Genomic DNA, 14,822 nt, shown 5'->3' with positions numbered 1-14,822 from the left:
CTAGACATGCCACACTTCTAAGTGACATAAGTAAGCAAGTAAGGGGGCTCAAAAACTTCTTAGGAGCAACATATAGGGATGTAGACACTGTTAGGGCATTGAAGAAAAGAAATTTACAAGAGAACTGAGTAACGCTCCAAGAGAAGTTCATTGTCTCTCTGATTGACAGAGGGATCTCTTCAGTAGCACGATCTCTTGAAGACTGGAACTGCCCACGTCCCACCACCCACAAGGTACACAACATGTGGGACTGAAGGTTTGTAGGAACAAACTTCATTAAAGTACGTCCTTACCTTTGTTGTTCTTCAGCTAGTAATTTGATCAGAAGCACTCACAAAACAGAAAATAAAACAAATATTTATCACAAGTGAGCAAAAAATCCTTCAGTCAGAAAGAACAGCAAAATGTACGTCCATACAGTCGGCAGGGTAGATGTTTCCCACCAACCTACTGCACCGGCCATGTTAAGGATTCAAGGTTATCCAGCTAGTACTGAAAACACACACCTATTTAAAGGACGATGGTTTACATATGTGTAGGAAAAAATGAGAAATTACTAAATTATTCTTTAAATCCCACTTTCCATTCATGATGAAATTTATCTTAAAAAATGGAAGTATCAGAATTCTGTGATGCAGTTCTTTACATATTCCTCACGTTACTGAATATTTTATCATACAAAAAAAATTTTTTTCTGAAAATTATCTATCGTGTATTTTTGTTGCAGCTTTTCTTAAAAAATCATATATAGATTATAGACCTCAATTCATAAAATAACCTTTTATTCTATGTGAGAAATGAAAGATTCTAGTCTAAAACCACATTCTCTTTTTTTTTCATTTTGGCTAATGAAACCTAGGATTAGTGAAGAGGCTAAGCGTTACTCATTCTACCTCACGTCTTCTCTACACTCTAGTTTCGGCCATTTTTTCCTAGCCCTCTCCCTTTAAGAACCTAAAAACATTCCTTCTTACCATGCCTTAGCTTTAGATATATTGATGATTTTTTTAAATAGATAACTAAAAAATCTTGAAATGTTTTGTTCTAAATATTTCTCGATCGCTACTCTATTTAATGTTCTTCCATTTCCAAGGACAGTTACTAATCTTATTAAAGTTGGTGATATTATATCAAGAATACGATTGTATTATACAATATCCATTTTAGTGTAATATATTTCATCATCGTATCTAATTTAAGTTTGCGTAGCCTGAGTCAGAACAAAAAAAAAAAAAAACATAGAATGGAAGTGTTTATAAAGTAAACTATATCTTCCTAACAGTGGATAAGGGAAGGAAATGCAGATTTTAGATTGTTTTAAAAATATGTACTGTATATGGAATTTTTTGCAAGTCTATAAATAAAATCTGACAAAACACTATATTCTTCATAATACAGTTACTGTATTTACAAGCAGATTGCTTTACAACACATATGCTTTCAAATTCCTGCATAATAAATATAAGTGTGCATATCAATAAGCAATAATCATAACTATAATTAACATACAATGCTATCCTTTCGAAAAACTCTACAGTACTGTATTTCAATAAGTTATATATAATGTGTTTAATCAAAAATATGTTTTTGTCACTGTTTGATAAGGGACTTATGTACAGAAGTTCATTTTCTATATGTGGATCAGTTTACATTTGTAGGACAACCAATTTAAAGGGTTACCCCCAAAAATTTATGGTTTCAACTTATTAAAAAGATGAAACTAAAAGAAACTTATGGAAATCAAAAGATATTGATCTTCCTATAAGCAGAGAGAGAGAGAGAGAGAGAGAGAGAGAGAGAGAGAGAGAGAGAGAGAGAGAGAGAGATCTTCAGTATAATTCTACTAGAATAAGAGGCAAATAGATTTACTGTAGATTCTCTACATGAACTGTATATATCTAGCTATCATGCCCCTTTACAAGTAATATTCATCTTTTTCTGCTGAAATGGGTCATACTACAGAAAATAATTACCAAAAATCACCATTAAAGTAGGCTAAGTTCATGAACTTCAAATTCCAACTACTTACTATGAGATTCAGGGCCTCTGTAACACGGTTTTTTCGCAATAATTTTTTATCTATGAATTTCATAAATATAACGCTTCTTCAGAATGCACATTATATCTACACATAAATTTTGACTATATTCTGCATTACGTAGGTTGAATAAATTTGGTACTTATAATGTAAAAGGTTTCGAATGCACTCGTTACGTAACTTATGACGGCATTTCTTCCCTCTTTCTCGATCAATGATTGGCTATACGTAACGAAGGCTATACCTCTGCCAACAATGACACTAAAGTTTAAATAAAAGCAAAGCAGTACACCTTTATGAACTCTGAAACCTCTCCACTGATAATTGTCATAATGAACAAACCAACAAAATATGTTAAATAAATACAAAAACACTTCGATTATTAGTCTAACTCCCACTATAAGTTCCCTAAGAAATTACAGTCTACTTTATAGGTCACAATCAGATTGACAAGTTGTAGGGAATAGTTGGTAATTTTCAAAAACGTAGTAGACAAGCTTGATTTGATAACTGCTATATCCAATATCAAGCAATTTTTATTTATTGTCTATCTACCTACCTATTTACCGGTACCGTATTTTGGCTTTAAACCTTCACCAATAATTATCGTCAGAATGATGACTTCATGAGGCTCCACCCACTTCGGCCTCTTTATAATTCAGGATAACACTGAAGGCTATCATGGGCATTGTTGGATCATAAAATTTAAATTCTGGCTATAAAAACTTTTCTCGAGTAGTTGTAAGAAGTGCTAAATGATCCTCAAGGATCCCATTAGTTGGCCTAAACGTTCAATTCATGTATACTATGTTGCGGCACTACTGCTACAGTAGTATTACTACGCTGGTACAGATACCCCACACCCATTTATGTATCGTTCCGCCATTCATAAAGTCTTTGGCATGTTTTTTCACTGTGCAATAAGCCATGGCCTCCTCAGAAAGTAAGTTTAACATTAGATGATAGGTTATTTCATTAAGCTGACAAATTATGGCAACTGGGTATGCTATTGCCGATGTTGAAGCTAAAGATAAAGTATGGTATCATTCCTTCATTGCATTATCATCTTTACTACTATTTCTTTTGCTACATGTAGTAATTATTTTAAAGGATAAATGAATTATGTTCACTTTACTTCTATAAATTCCCATTAGATGTACAAATAAAACTCCTAAAACTATTCATGATTTATTTACAAAATGCAGTCATGCCCAAAACATAGCCAACACGGTCGTACGGCCTAAGAAAAAGAAGAAAAAATATATCGGATGATCCGTTGGTCTGATGGAGAGTTTAGCACAAAATTCTTATTTTAACAAAATAGTTATATAAAGACTGTTTACATACAATCTCTCTCTTTCTCTTGGTGGCATAGTGAATAGTTAATGGAAATGTTCAAAAGCCTGAATGCAATACAAGTATTATAATCATGTTATGCTAAATACAAATCAGACCATAAACATTGGATTTAAACTAGAAACTGAAAAATTACCTATTCAGGTTATAGTAAATATGGCCACGGGCTTTCTCTTGACTGTATAAAGTTGCAAGTCGTAAGACAAATGCAGTTTTGCAACCACGGGGGCAATTCCAAATCCTGCTAGCCATTCTTGAATGTTATGGGTTCCAGAGCCGATGGAACAAGGTGAATGGGTGTCTGGTGGATGGGCGGGGCAAAATTTTGTCAAAAGGTGTTTACATTGCTTACGTAATAAATGTTTTCGACTCTTGGCTCGTTATCACTGGCCATGGCGTCGGCTAGATCATTTTTACTCTATAAAAATTAAAACTATCGGGTTTAGGTTATTGATAATGCTGACAAAATTTGTGTGTGGTTGTAAAATATACATATGTCAACTTTCAGCTACATCCGATGCATTGATAAGGAGCAAAGTCTAAAAATCCGTGTTACATAGGCCCTGAATCTCATAGTAGTATTTGAAGCCCTTCAAATGCTGTATACCACAGAATGACTATAATGTACTAATAATTCTTTTAATTTAGTTATGGATTACATTTTGGATTAATTTTCTATTCAAAGTGAGTAAAGTACACAGTCCTTTCTGTCAAAGTATAGATTTATGGTAATAATCTATCGTTATACCTTACTCAGAGTAATTGATAACTTGGTTCATCAGTAGAATGGATAAAAATTCAATTTCTTTTAAGTAGATACCATTCCTGTTTAATTAAATATTTTTTTCTGATGTTTTAAGCACTATTCACATCATGAAATTTTCAATTAAAAAACCATACAGAGGCTACAAATACAAAAGTTTCCACTTCTTGTACTGTAATTATACAAAATTAGAAGAATAGCCACTTCTATAGTTATAATTACTGTATACATGTATTTAGTAGTCAATACAACAAAAAATCCAAATTCAACATCTGAAGGTACCTGTCAAACTCCATTTTTAGCCACTGAAACCATTTTCTTACCCTGAAGTTGAAAAGATGCAAAAATTGCATCAGTATCCATTTTCTGATTAAGAAATAAATATTGCTGTTGATTAAAGTAAAGCAGTATGGCATGATTTTATTAACATTAACACAAAATCTTTCATTTACAGATTGTAGAAATCTACAGCAATACCAAATGATTTCACCTGTATTTCTAAAAACATAAAAACTGAACAAATGATACACACAAAACATAAAATATTCATACTTACAGTAACTTTTGATAAAAAAAAAATATATGAAATATCTCTGAGAAAACACACGTTGGTTGACATCAGTGAATAAGTTATTTGAAATGATGCTTTACTAAAAGCATTAATAATATATTAAACATACAATTTCAAAAAGACATTTGTCTTTTCTACGGCTAGAATTCTTCATTATTTTACTTATTTGTTTAAGTACTCCTAATAAGAATTTTTTTCACCAGAAATATAATATATATATATATATATATATATATATATATATATATATATATATATATATATAATATATATATATATATATATATATATATATATATATATATATATATATATATATATATATATATATATATATATATATGAATTATATTAAATTTGCTCTTATCGTGTTATCACTGACATCTCTGCAGGGCTATAATTATTAATGCGGGATAGATATAAAATTAAGAAATCTTTTCCAAGATTCCTAGTATGGACATTAGCAAACAAACAATACTGTACCTTAAAACATTTTTAGATTGAGTAACCAGTAAATATCTATAACTCATATCAGAACAGTAAATGTTAGGTTCTCACTGATCTAAAACTGAGAGGCGGGTTTACACTGCCGAACAGCTCGCCGAGCCCGGTTGCCGAACCTACTTGTAGAACGACTCGAAGAGCTTTCAGACAGTACATCGAACCTCAGTGTGCCGTGTGCTAAAACAACGTCAACATGTCTCTCGACCAAGACGATTTGATAACCATTGCTTTAGCAGTGGCATTAAGAGGGGGGGGGGGGGGATATCAAAGTGGACGAAGGATTGGCTACTAAAAAGACAGAAATTTTCATACACCAACTTGCTTGTTACTTTAAAATTAGAGCCAGATTACTGGCGCAATTATTTGCGTATGGATGAAGACACGTACATTGATCTACTGAATCGTGTCAGCCCTTTCGTTACTTATGAAAATACGACAATGAGGAAGGCCATAACTCCACATGAAAAACTGAGTGTCTGCTATTCCTTTGTTTCTGGCTACTTTATTGGAATAGTCTTTGGATTTAACTTTCCATAAAGCTGGATGAGCCCGATATGCATGTATGAAATCAAGTACGACTTCCTTCTCATTCTTACTTTCATTAATGGTAGCCATTATTCATTTATTTGATGATGTTTCCTCTAGCAGATTTGAATAACAACCGAGGTTCGATGCTCTGTCATGCTCGACATCCGTTCACATGTTCTCACCGTTCGTCAAACAATGTAGCTCCGCCCACAAAAGTCAAGATGAGCCTGACTTCCATCGAGCCGTTCGACAACCAAATAGCCCGTTTACACGCTCGAACATCAATTGAAACACAGGGTTGTCGAACCAGGCTCGACGAGCTGTTCGCCCGTGTAAACCCCGCTTTGTAACATGCATCACAGTTCGGAGTAATGTATAGTACCAGAAACAAAACAATGCCAGAGCATAAGTGTTAACTGACACGCCAGGCTTTTTTTTTTTTTTTTTTTTTTTTTTTTGTCTCTTCAGTTTCTCTAGTTTTCGGCTACTGCAAGACCTACTTCAGATTGTTTGCTTATTACTGTGTATTAAGATGCCTTTCCCTTGATTTCTAAGTAATTACTACATGGAGTGTGCACAGGAATTGTTTTTGAATTTGATTATCTGCATTTCATTGGTGTATCAGAGGGGCAATGTTGTGATTGGAATTCAGTTGTGGAAAGACATTTCCCTCATTTTACCTCACATGTGATAGTACGTCGTAATGGCTGCTGATTAAATTAACCTTGCAAGTGCTAAAGGGAACTTGCTGTTAGTTCAAGGGAAAAGTAAGGGAAGGGTATGCTAGTTAATTGTAGCGGGGATGGCGATGATAATGACAAGCCTCTACCTTTAGAAAATTATTATAATTAGCCAATGTTCAATAGTAATGGAGCTAGCTTTCTATATTAAAGTTCATAGTCAAGTGAGTGGGTAGTCTAGCTCCTATCATGCCACCATTCTTGATAGTAAGCACTCTTAACTTATTTCGCATTACATAGGTGAATGGCATGGCATATTGCACAATTCCCTTGAACCTAGTTGGAGTGAATTAACTTTAACTAAGCTCAATCATTTGCATCATGTTTTGTTTTGCAATGTTTTCCACCATCTCTACACAAGTCATTTCCGGGCATTAGTACAAAATTATATGATTAATATTAAATTTTATCTATACATCTAATTTGTTATATATTTCATATGTATCTATTATGTAGATTTATATAGAAAATATATCTTTTATTATACAAACAAATGAGTCATCCACACATATGCACAGCATCACTCGCATTAACTCCAGTTGTACACAACCTGGGAAATCACCCCCAGTTCAACCTACAATAAAGGAAGATGAAGAAGACTTCCTTGAAGTGAGGAATTATTTTCTTTTCAAACTTTATGTAATTTTATTGCTATGAAATACTTTCTATTTAGCTTCATCCAAGGAATAGAATCGATATATTGTTTCAGATTCCGAAATGGGTAAAAGTTTTGGGTCCTGTTTAAGCCTTAAGTCTTTTATAATGCAGAGAAGTATTGACTGGTATAAGAGTCATCTGTTTTATACTATTATTTTATTTGTTAATTTGATTTCCAGTCTTTATTTTTTACAAATTAATTGACTAAAGAGATGCTCTTTGTGGGTAAGCATGTGGAAGTGTTCTTTAATCACTTTACTTAGCAGTGTTAAAGTGTTCATTGAGTTTTAATGAGCTTCCCGCCTAGATTTGTTAACATTCTTACATAAGGCAAATACTTGTGGAGAGTACAACATTGTGAACAGAACGACTGACTTTATATTTCATAATGGGTAAAAAACAAAGACAAGTTAAAGATAAGCAGATATTAGTTGTCTTCTGTGAAGTGGATAACGACATGGCAAACCAATTCCCCAATATCTATCAAGTCAGTTATGAGTCTTTAGGTTTTAACTTACATAAATACCTTTGTATTCTTAGGTAAATAAGTCTCCGCTTGTGGTAGACAATTCTGACTTAGATGCCTGGTTGCTTACAATAACCTGGCTTCCACAGTTAGGTCTAGTGGTTTTAATTGCATAGTGACCCTTCATTATTTTTTTTTTTTAATATTCACAGTGCCTTACAGAGTCATGTTCCTCTTGTAGAGTAATTTCTTTTAACTACTTTAGATCCGTCTGTAGCTAAATTCTTGCCCTTCTGCATACATAATCACTATATGACATCTGGATTGCGAGGCAGAAGACCAAAGGTAAAATGGATCCTTATATAACTCCTTTTGTCAAAGAAAGCACTCTTAAGCAACTTAGGTTTTTTGGGGGAAGTTGGCCTTTTAGATCATAGATGCTCCTTAATCTTTTTTACTGTAATTGAATTTCTATAAATATTTCATTGTGGGTCATGAATTCGTAATGATGGGTGACCACATCACGTTCTAGATGCATGTGTTTTTCTGTTACCTTGCAAGCTCGTCCACTATTGCATCACGGGGTTACTTTAGTTGAACCTGAAATAATACTCTGAACCGTGAATTAAATTAATTTCTGAGCAACCTTCAAAGAAGCTAGTGACCTTAAAATCCTAATAAAAAACTACCCGGTACATAGGATGCAGCAAAATCAAAGCCTGAAGAGAAAGCAGTGACATCATTACCTCTATAATCAACGAGACTAGCCTTGTTTGTTTATATACATTGTTCTAAAACATTAAAATGACCAGCAAAGGAAATACAAAATTAATACAATATGGTATACATATACAATAAAATAAATATGTGTAATGATGTACTTAAACAAGGACATTTGTTGTATAAATTTTTTATAACAGGGTAAAAGACCTGAGAGACTAAAATAAAGTAAAATACAGCCATTCTTCGTAATGGTCATAACAAAATAAGACTCTAATCCACAATGAAGAGGGGGAATAGAGAGGTTTATAATGTTACTGCTGCATCTATGAGGAGCCTCATAGATTAATGGCACAGCCTCTGTAATGTCACAGCTCCAGGAATATCGATGTAATATTTGTGAATTGAACCTCTTTTTAGTTTAACTAGAGTTCTTCACTAAATACAAGTAATCCACTTTAATATACGCATCTTTATAGCCAGAATTGTAAATAAGTAGCCCCCGCCGCGAGAAACGTTACACAATGAATAGTGAGCCCAAACGTTCATTGCATTTAGATGATTGAAAATCTAATAGTGAGTTGAAGGCTTTCAATGAACTGGCAGAAAGTGAAAGATGCTCAACGTTTAAGTTGGAAAACCTACATAGTATCCAGGTACTTTGATATACCGTATTTCCTGTGTCATAAAACACTATAAGTGGGAAAACACACCCTCAAATTAGCAAAGCAGTTTTTGGAAAAAAAGAAATTGAGGATTTTACAAGCTATGTTAGCAGCAATTCCTAGTCAGCACTATTAGACACAGATCCGAGAAGCAGCAGCAGACATAAATAAGTTATATCATCTCCTAAATGATGTAATGAGAAATGTAAATGGAAAGAAGCTACCGGATGGATACAGTGACCAGGAACTAGCAAATAATTTTCTAGTATTCTTTAAAAACAAAATTGAAAATATAACCAAATCATTTGTAAATACTCAACATCAGATTAATGATACACCTGATACACAGACAAAATTAATGAGCTTTAACAACATAACACAAGATGACATCACCAGAATAATAAAGAGAGCAAAGAAAACAAACTGCGCGATCGATTCTATGTCATTATCTGAAGCAATTGGGGAGAGAAACTTTTCTAGTCTAACCAAAATAATAATGAGAATAGCAAATGCAAGCATTGATGAATGTAAGTTTCCCAAATCCGAGAAAATGGTTATAGTCACACCAGTTCTGAAAAAAGCACTGGGCTGCCAGGAATTAAGCTCATATACGGTAGAGCTATTTCGAATCTATCCTGTTTCAAAAGTGCTTGAATATGCAATTCTTGAACAACTAGTCAGCCACTTAGAAGTAATAAAAGCTTTGCCTGACAACCAATCTGCTTAAAGAAAACTATACTCTACGGTGACAACCATCTACTCTGTTGTAAATGATATGCTGGAAATGATGGATGAAAATAAACATGGTATTTTAATATTACTCGATCTCAGTGCGGCTTTTGATACAGTTGTGCATGAACTGCTACTAAATGATCTATGGGGCATCGGCGTAGAAGATCAAGCTTTTGAATACCTAAAGGACAACTTGGTTGGTAGAAATTACTGTGAAAATTGGAAACTCTTATTCATCATAAGAGGGATACCCCAGGAAAGTGCACTTGGCCAAATCTTATTCTGCATCTATACTATTGTCTATCGAAAATACAAAGGTAGGGTGTGAAGTTCAAACTATTTGCGGATGACGCACAATTTTACTTTTCCATAAATGATATAGATGACACTACTAAAACTTTAAGCAAATCCTTGATAGTGTTAGATAATGGATGACAGTTAAACAACTAAAATTAAATGAGAACAAAACTGAGTTCATGATGGTGGGTAGGAGAAACAGCGTTAGAAGCTTGGGTGATATTCAAATGAACATAAATAATGACTCAGTGCCGATATCTAGTAAAGTTCGTGATCTAGGTGTATTTCTTGACTGGAACTTGTCTCTAAATACCCAAATTAATAATGTAGTAAAAACTGTTGGTTATCACCTAAGAAATATTATAAAAAAGTACCTGGATGAAAATTCTGTAAAGAAACTTGTGATAAACTATGTTATTACGAGGAGTGACTACTGCAACTCCATCTATTACAATTTACCAAAATTACAACTTAAGAAATTACAAAACATAATAAACAGAGGAGCAAGACTGATAAAGGGCGTCCTACCTAGAGATAGGATCACCTCTATACTAACTGATTTACACTGGCTGCCGATTAAAGAGAGAATTTAATTTAAAATATGTAAAATAACCCACCAAGTTATCAGAACCAGTCGTCCAAAATACTTAGGAGAATTGCCACTTGTTGTGCAGCCGACAAATCGTGTCGACACAAGAATAGTTACAGATGGTTTCACACTATTGGAACCTAGATATATGTCTACTGTAGGCTCCAGAGCCTTTAAATATGCAGCCCCGAGACTATACAATAAGCTCTCAAGAGACATCCAAAGGATTGAAGGCATTAAGGCTTTCAAGAGGAAACTGAAGACTTTCTTATTCCATGAGTAGTATGACAGTGACGATTCAACAATAAATGAGCAAGCAATACGTGATATGAAACGTTGAATACTCTGAACGAACAAGATATAACGACAGTAGAGGCCTTGTAGAAAGTGGGGTTCCCCTGCTGTATGGGACCGGAAAAGCAGCCACCAAACTAAGTAAGTAAGTAATAAAAGGACTCATGCTAGAATTTACCTAGCTAAAGAGACCCCGCTTAAAATTCTGCTTATTTCTATGAATCCTCTGATGTTCATATTTCTTACTCTCACACTCTAATAGAGGTGGTATACCAGTAAAGGAAATAAAAAGGATAAATTTTATTAAAAGTAATATACGATGGTTAAGTTTCCCTAATCTGGCCTAGATCACTTTTAGCAAACCATCTCAAAATAAGTAGTAAAATGTGGGACTCGAGATTGTTTAATAAAGCTATTAAAAAAGGGACTGTAGCTTGTCGGAATTGTGTTTCTTGATCTAAACGATTCTTTGATTGATACCAAATCAATTATTACATTAAAACCCCACATGCTTGTAGATAAGGTAGTCGGAAATCAATGGAACTAGAAATTAATTAGACAATGGCCCTGCAGCAACTATGGGGGCCCAGAGCCTAGAATATTTCATAAGTGAAACTTAATTCTTTAAGATAATGCATAGCAAAAACCTATTTGATAGGATAATGGACTACTGCTAAAACTCTTTCTCAAGGAAGCAATCTGAACAACACGGGAGATTCTTTGAAATAATATTATATTCAAAGAAAAACGGAAAAACGAGAAACCCTTTTCTGCCTTTCAAGAAATCATTAACATTCGACGCAATAATTAAGTAAAAAAATGGATGCACAAATCTCCTACAGTAAATGAATTAGTAAAAAAAAAAGTTATCCAAATACTGTATAGTCGAATCTTTGCTAACCAAACCATGGCTACATATACAGTACATATAATCTTTATACTTCCACACATTACTTACAATCATTTGCAGATAATTATGATATGAATGAAAAAAATTATCCTACGATACTTAATCCTTAAAATATAAAAAAATTTTCAAATTAAGTAGTATTGCTCACGATTTGTAATTTTCAACCATTGTTTCATGAAAAAATAAAAACATAATTTAGATGACAGTAATATTGAATTTGAAACAAAAAAAAAATTCCGGAAGACTTCAGAAAATCACAGGCTCTTATTAAACATTATTTTCTGCAAACATATAAAAAGCAACAAATCTAAAATATAAAATTTAACTTGATGTATCAACTCTAGAATAAATGGAAAATGAATTTTCTCAGAGTTATTTCAGATACATAATTACATTACTAAGCAAAAATCTATTTAACATATTTAATGGTTTTAAAAGTTTCAGAAATCTAATGCTGTCCCCTATACCATAAGTGTTAAAACTCTTAAAACGCTACTGGCAGTGAATGACAGTGTGAATAAAATAAATAAAATACTAATGTAAAAGGGTCATATGCCATTTAATAGCACCATATTAGTAATGCTTGAGTAAAGTGGTAAGCAGAGCAATGCTATCATCAAAATACAACTCTATATGTCATCTAAATACAATGTACATTTTAATTAGTAACTGTTATAAACAAATGATGCGAGTCTGCGTAACAATAAACACAGATTCCTACTGACTAGTATGCAAGCCGAAGCTAGGCGAAATGCTAGGATGCTTATTTTACAACTGAATATGATTTAAGCAAGTACTGTATAAATAAACTAGATGATAATATACAGAGCTGTATAATAAAACAGTATTCATATAAGACACTGAGCCAAAACCTAGTTTACTCATAAAAGTTGTCAAATCAGTCCAGTAGAGCAGAAGTAATGATGCAAAATACTCCTATTAGGAATCAGAAATCCAGAAGCATTACAAGAAAGTTCACATGAACTACACATTCTTTTTCATGAATATAATATACATTCTTAACAAATCTTGAGACCTCAGCCTCACACACATAACTGTATTAAATCATTCTCTGGAGTTGACAAACTTCCTTAAGAGATTATTTCTAATATACTTACATTAAAGATCACAGACATTTTTAAACCAAAGTGTTTTATTTCTGCCATTATAACATCAAATTTCTCATACTTATACTTGGCAAAATATCTTTGAGAGAAACTAATTCATCTTGGATATCATAGTAATAAAATTACATTATATATGTCAATAATTACTTGAATACTGAAACCGTCATCTCTTAAAATCAGCTCTATATGGTATGCCCCTAGTGTCTCTACAAGTTCAAATTCTAATGTTTAAATGAGTATTAGGGACCTTAATGAATCTCTTCAGCAAAAATATGCATTGTGACAGATACATCAAATATTCCAAACATAGCATTAACTAATATTTACATCAACATTTTGCACAGCATTCACCTTCTAGTAATACTGGATTACTGCATGTCAAGGGTGGACAAGTATCTACACGGCATCGCACTTTTCCCCTCTGAAAAGAAATGATAATATACTATACCTGATTTCTAGTGATAGATACGTACAAAAAGTCATATTATTTAAGAACAACGAGAAATTATTTAGACAAGTTATGGATGTCAAATATATTCATAACACTAAATTTGAAATAAATTATCATCATTATTAACAGAAAATAAACGTTTATATGTAGTGCTTTGATTGAATTGATAGCTTGTTATAATTCTGATAAAAAACACATAAAAATGGAAAAACTTCTACTCATCATTGAATATGAAATTTAACTCTGACATAAAAAGTAGAGGAATGACTATAGAATTTCTTTTATTACTATTTATCCCATCTATTAGGATAGCAAAACCATTACTCATTTTCCAGCATGTAGAGTACCAGCTATAGCTAGTACTCCACATGAAGAATGAGTTTATATCTTTTCATCATTATTGTAAGAAGGGAGGGAATTAAAGAAATAAAATGCCAGTTATAGTGAAATACTTAAATTTAGAATAAAATAGCGAAGTGAAATAAAAGGAATGAATAGGGGAATAGGAGAAGCCACAAAATAGAATTTATGGTACTTACAAATATACATAATCATGAATCTACACTTGAATGCCAATTCGACTATTCCAAAACGGCCACTAGTTTTAAAGAAATTCCAGGTGTTCCATACTGTCGTAGCCTTTCAACTCTCTTCCTTAGTTGAAATATCTTATGACTATAACAACTAAATTTCAGTACGTCATTAAAAGCTTTAATGTCTGCAAGAACATTCTCAATGAGTGGTGTGAGTCACCCACACCATTTTCAGTGCAGGGTAAATCCATCACTCATCTTCAGTAATTTCTCATACTTCACTTTAACTATTGAAATGGAAGGGATCAAACGCTGTGTCACGTGGTGGGCCGGGAAGTCGGGGAAAACTCACTGATAAGAGACTGATGTCTCGCCAGATAAACCCTGAACAGCTGATTAGCAGTAAGGTTCCGACTTCTTTTATGGCCTCTTGTGGCATGGTTGGTTCCGACCTGGCCTTTCATTAGAAGGGGCCAGCATTCGATCCCAAGTATGAGGTAGAAATTTATTTCTATTTGAACACGATGTTGTGTTGATATTTATCCATATTGACTCATTAGGGGTAATTTGAATGAATTACTATCAACTGTGTCACGTGGTGCGCCGGGAAGTCGGGGAAAACTCGCTGGTAAGAGACCGATGTCTCGCCAGGTAAATGCTGAACAGTTGATTAGCAGTTAGGTTCCGATTTCTTTTATGGCCTCTCGTGGCATGGTTGGTTTCGACCTGGCCTTTCATTAGAAGGGGCCAGCGTTCGATCCCAAGTATGAGGTAGAAATTTATTTCTATTTGAACACAAAGTTGTGTTGAAATTTATCCATATTTACTCATTAGGGGTAATGTGAATGAATTACTATCAACTGTGTCACGTGGTGGAACGG

The 14,822-nt window shown here is 33.4% G+C and overlaps 1 protein-coding gene across 2 annotated transcripts in view; it reads right to left on the bottom strand.

Moving 5' to 3' along the window:
• Positions 1-5,060: 5,060 nt before the first annotated feature.
• Positions 5,061-14,822, bottom strand: part of Pxn (Peroxidasin) — a 425,335-nt gene continuing 415,573 nt past the window's right edge. For both annotated transcript variants that reach the window (XM_068351797.1, XM_068351798.1), the window contains exon 30: positions 5,061-13,378. In XM_068351797.1, the coding sequence (XP_068207898.1) occupies positions 13,286-13,378 (93 nt within the window). In that variant the 3' untranslated portion in view covers positions 5,061-13,285. The remainder of the gene's footprint in view (positions 13,379-14,822) is intronic.

Source organism: Palaemon carinicauda, chromosome 28 (assembly GCF_036898095.1).
Source record: "Palaemon carinicauda isolate YSFRI2023 chromosome 28, ASM3689809v2, whole genome shotgun sequence".
NCBI classification, from domain to species: Eukaryota; Metazoa; Arthropoda; class Malacostraca; order Decapoda; family Palaemonidae; genus Palaemon; species Palaemon carinicauda.
The sequence above is the reverse complement of the archived record's forward strand: the minus strand, read 5'-3'. Positions and strand labels throughout refer to the sequence as shown.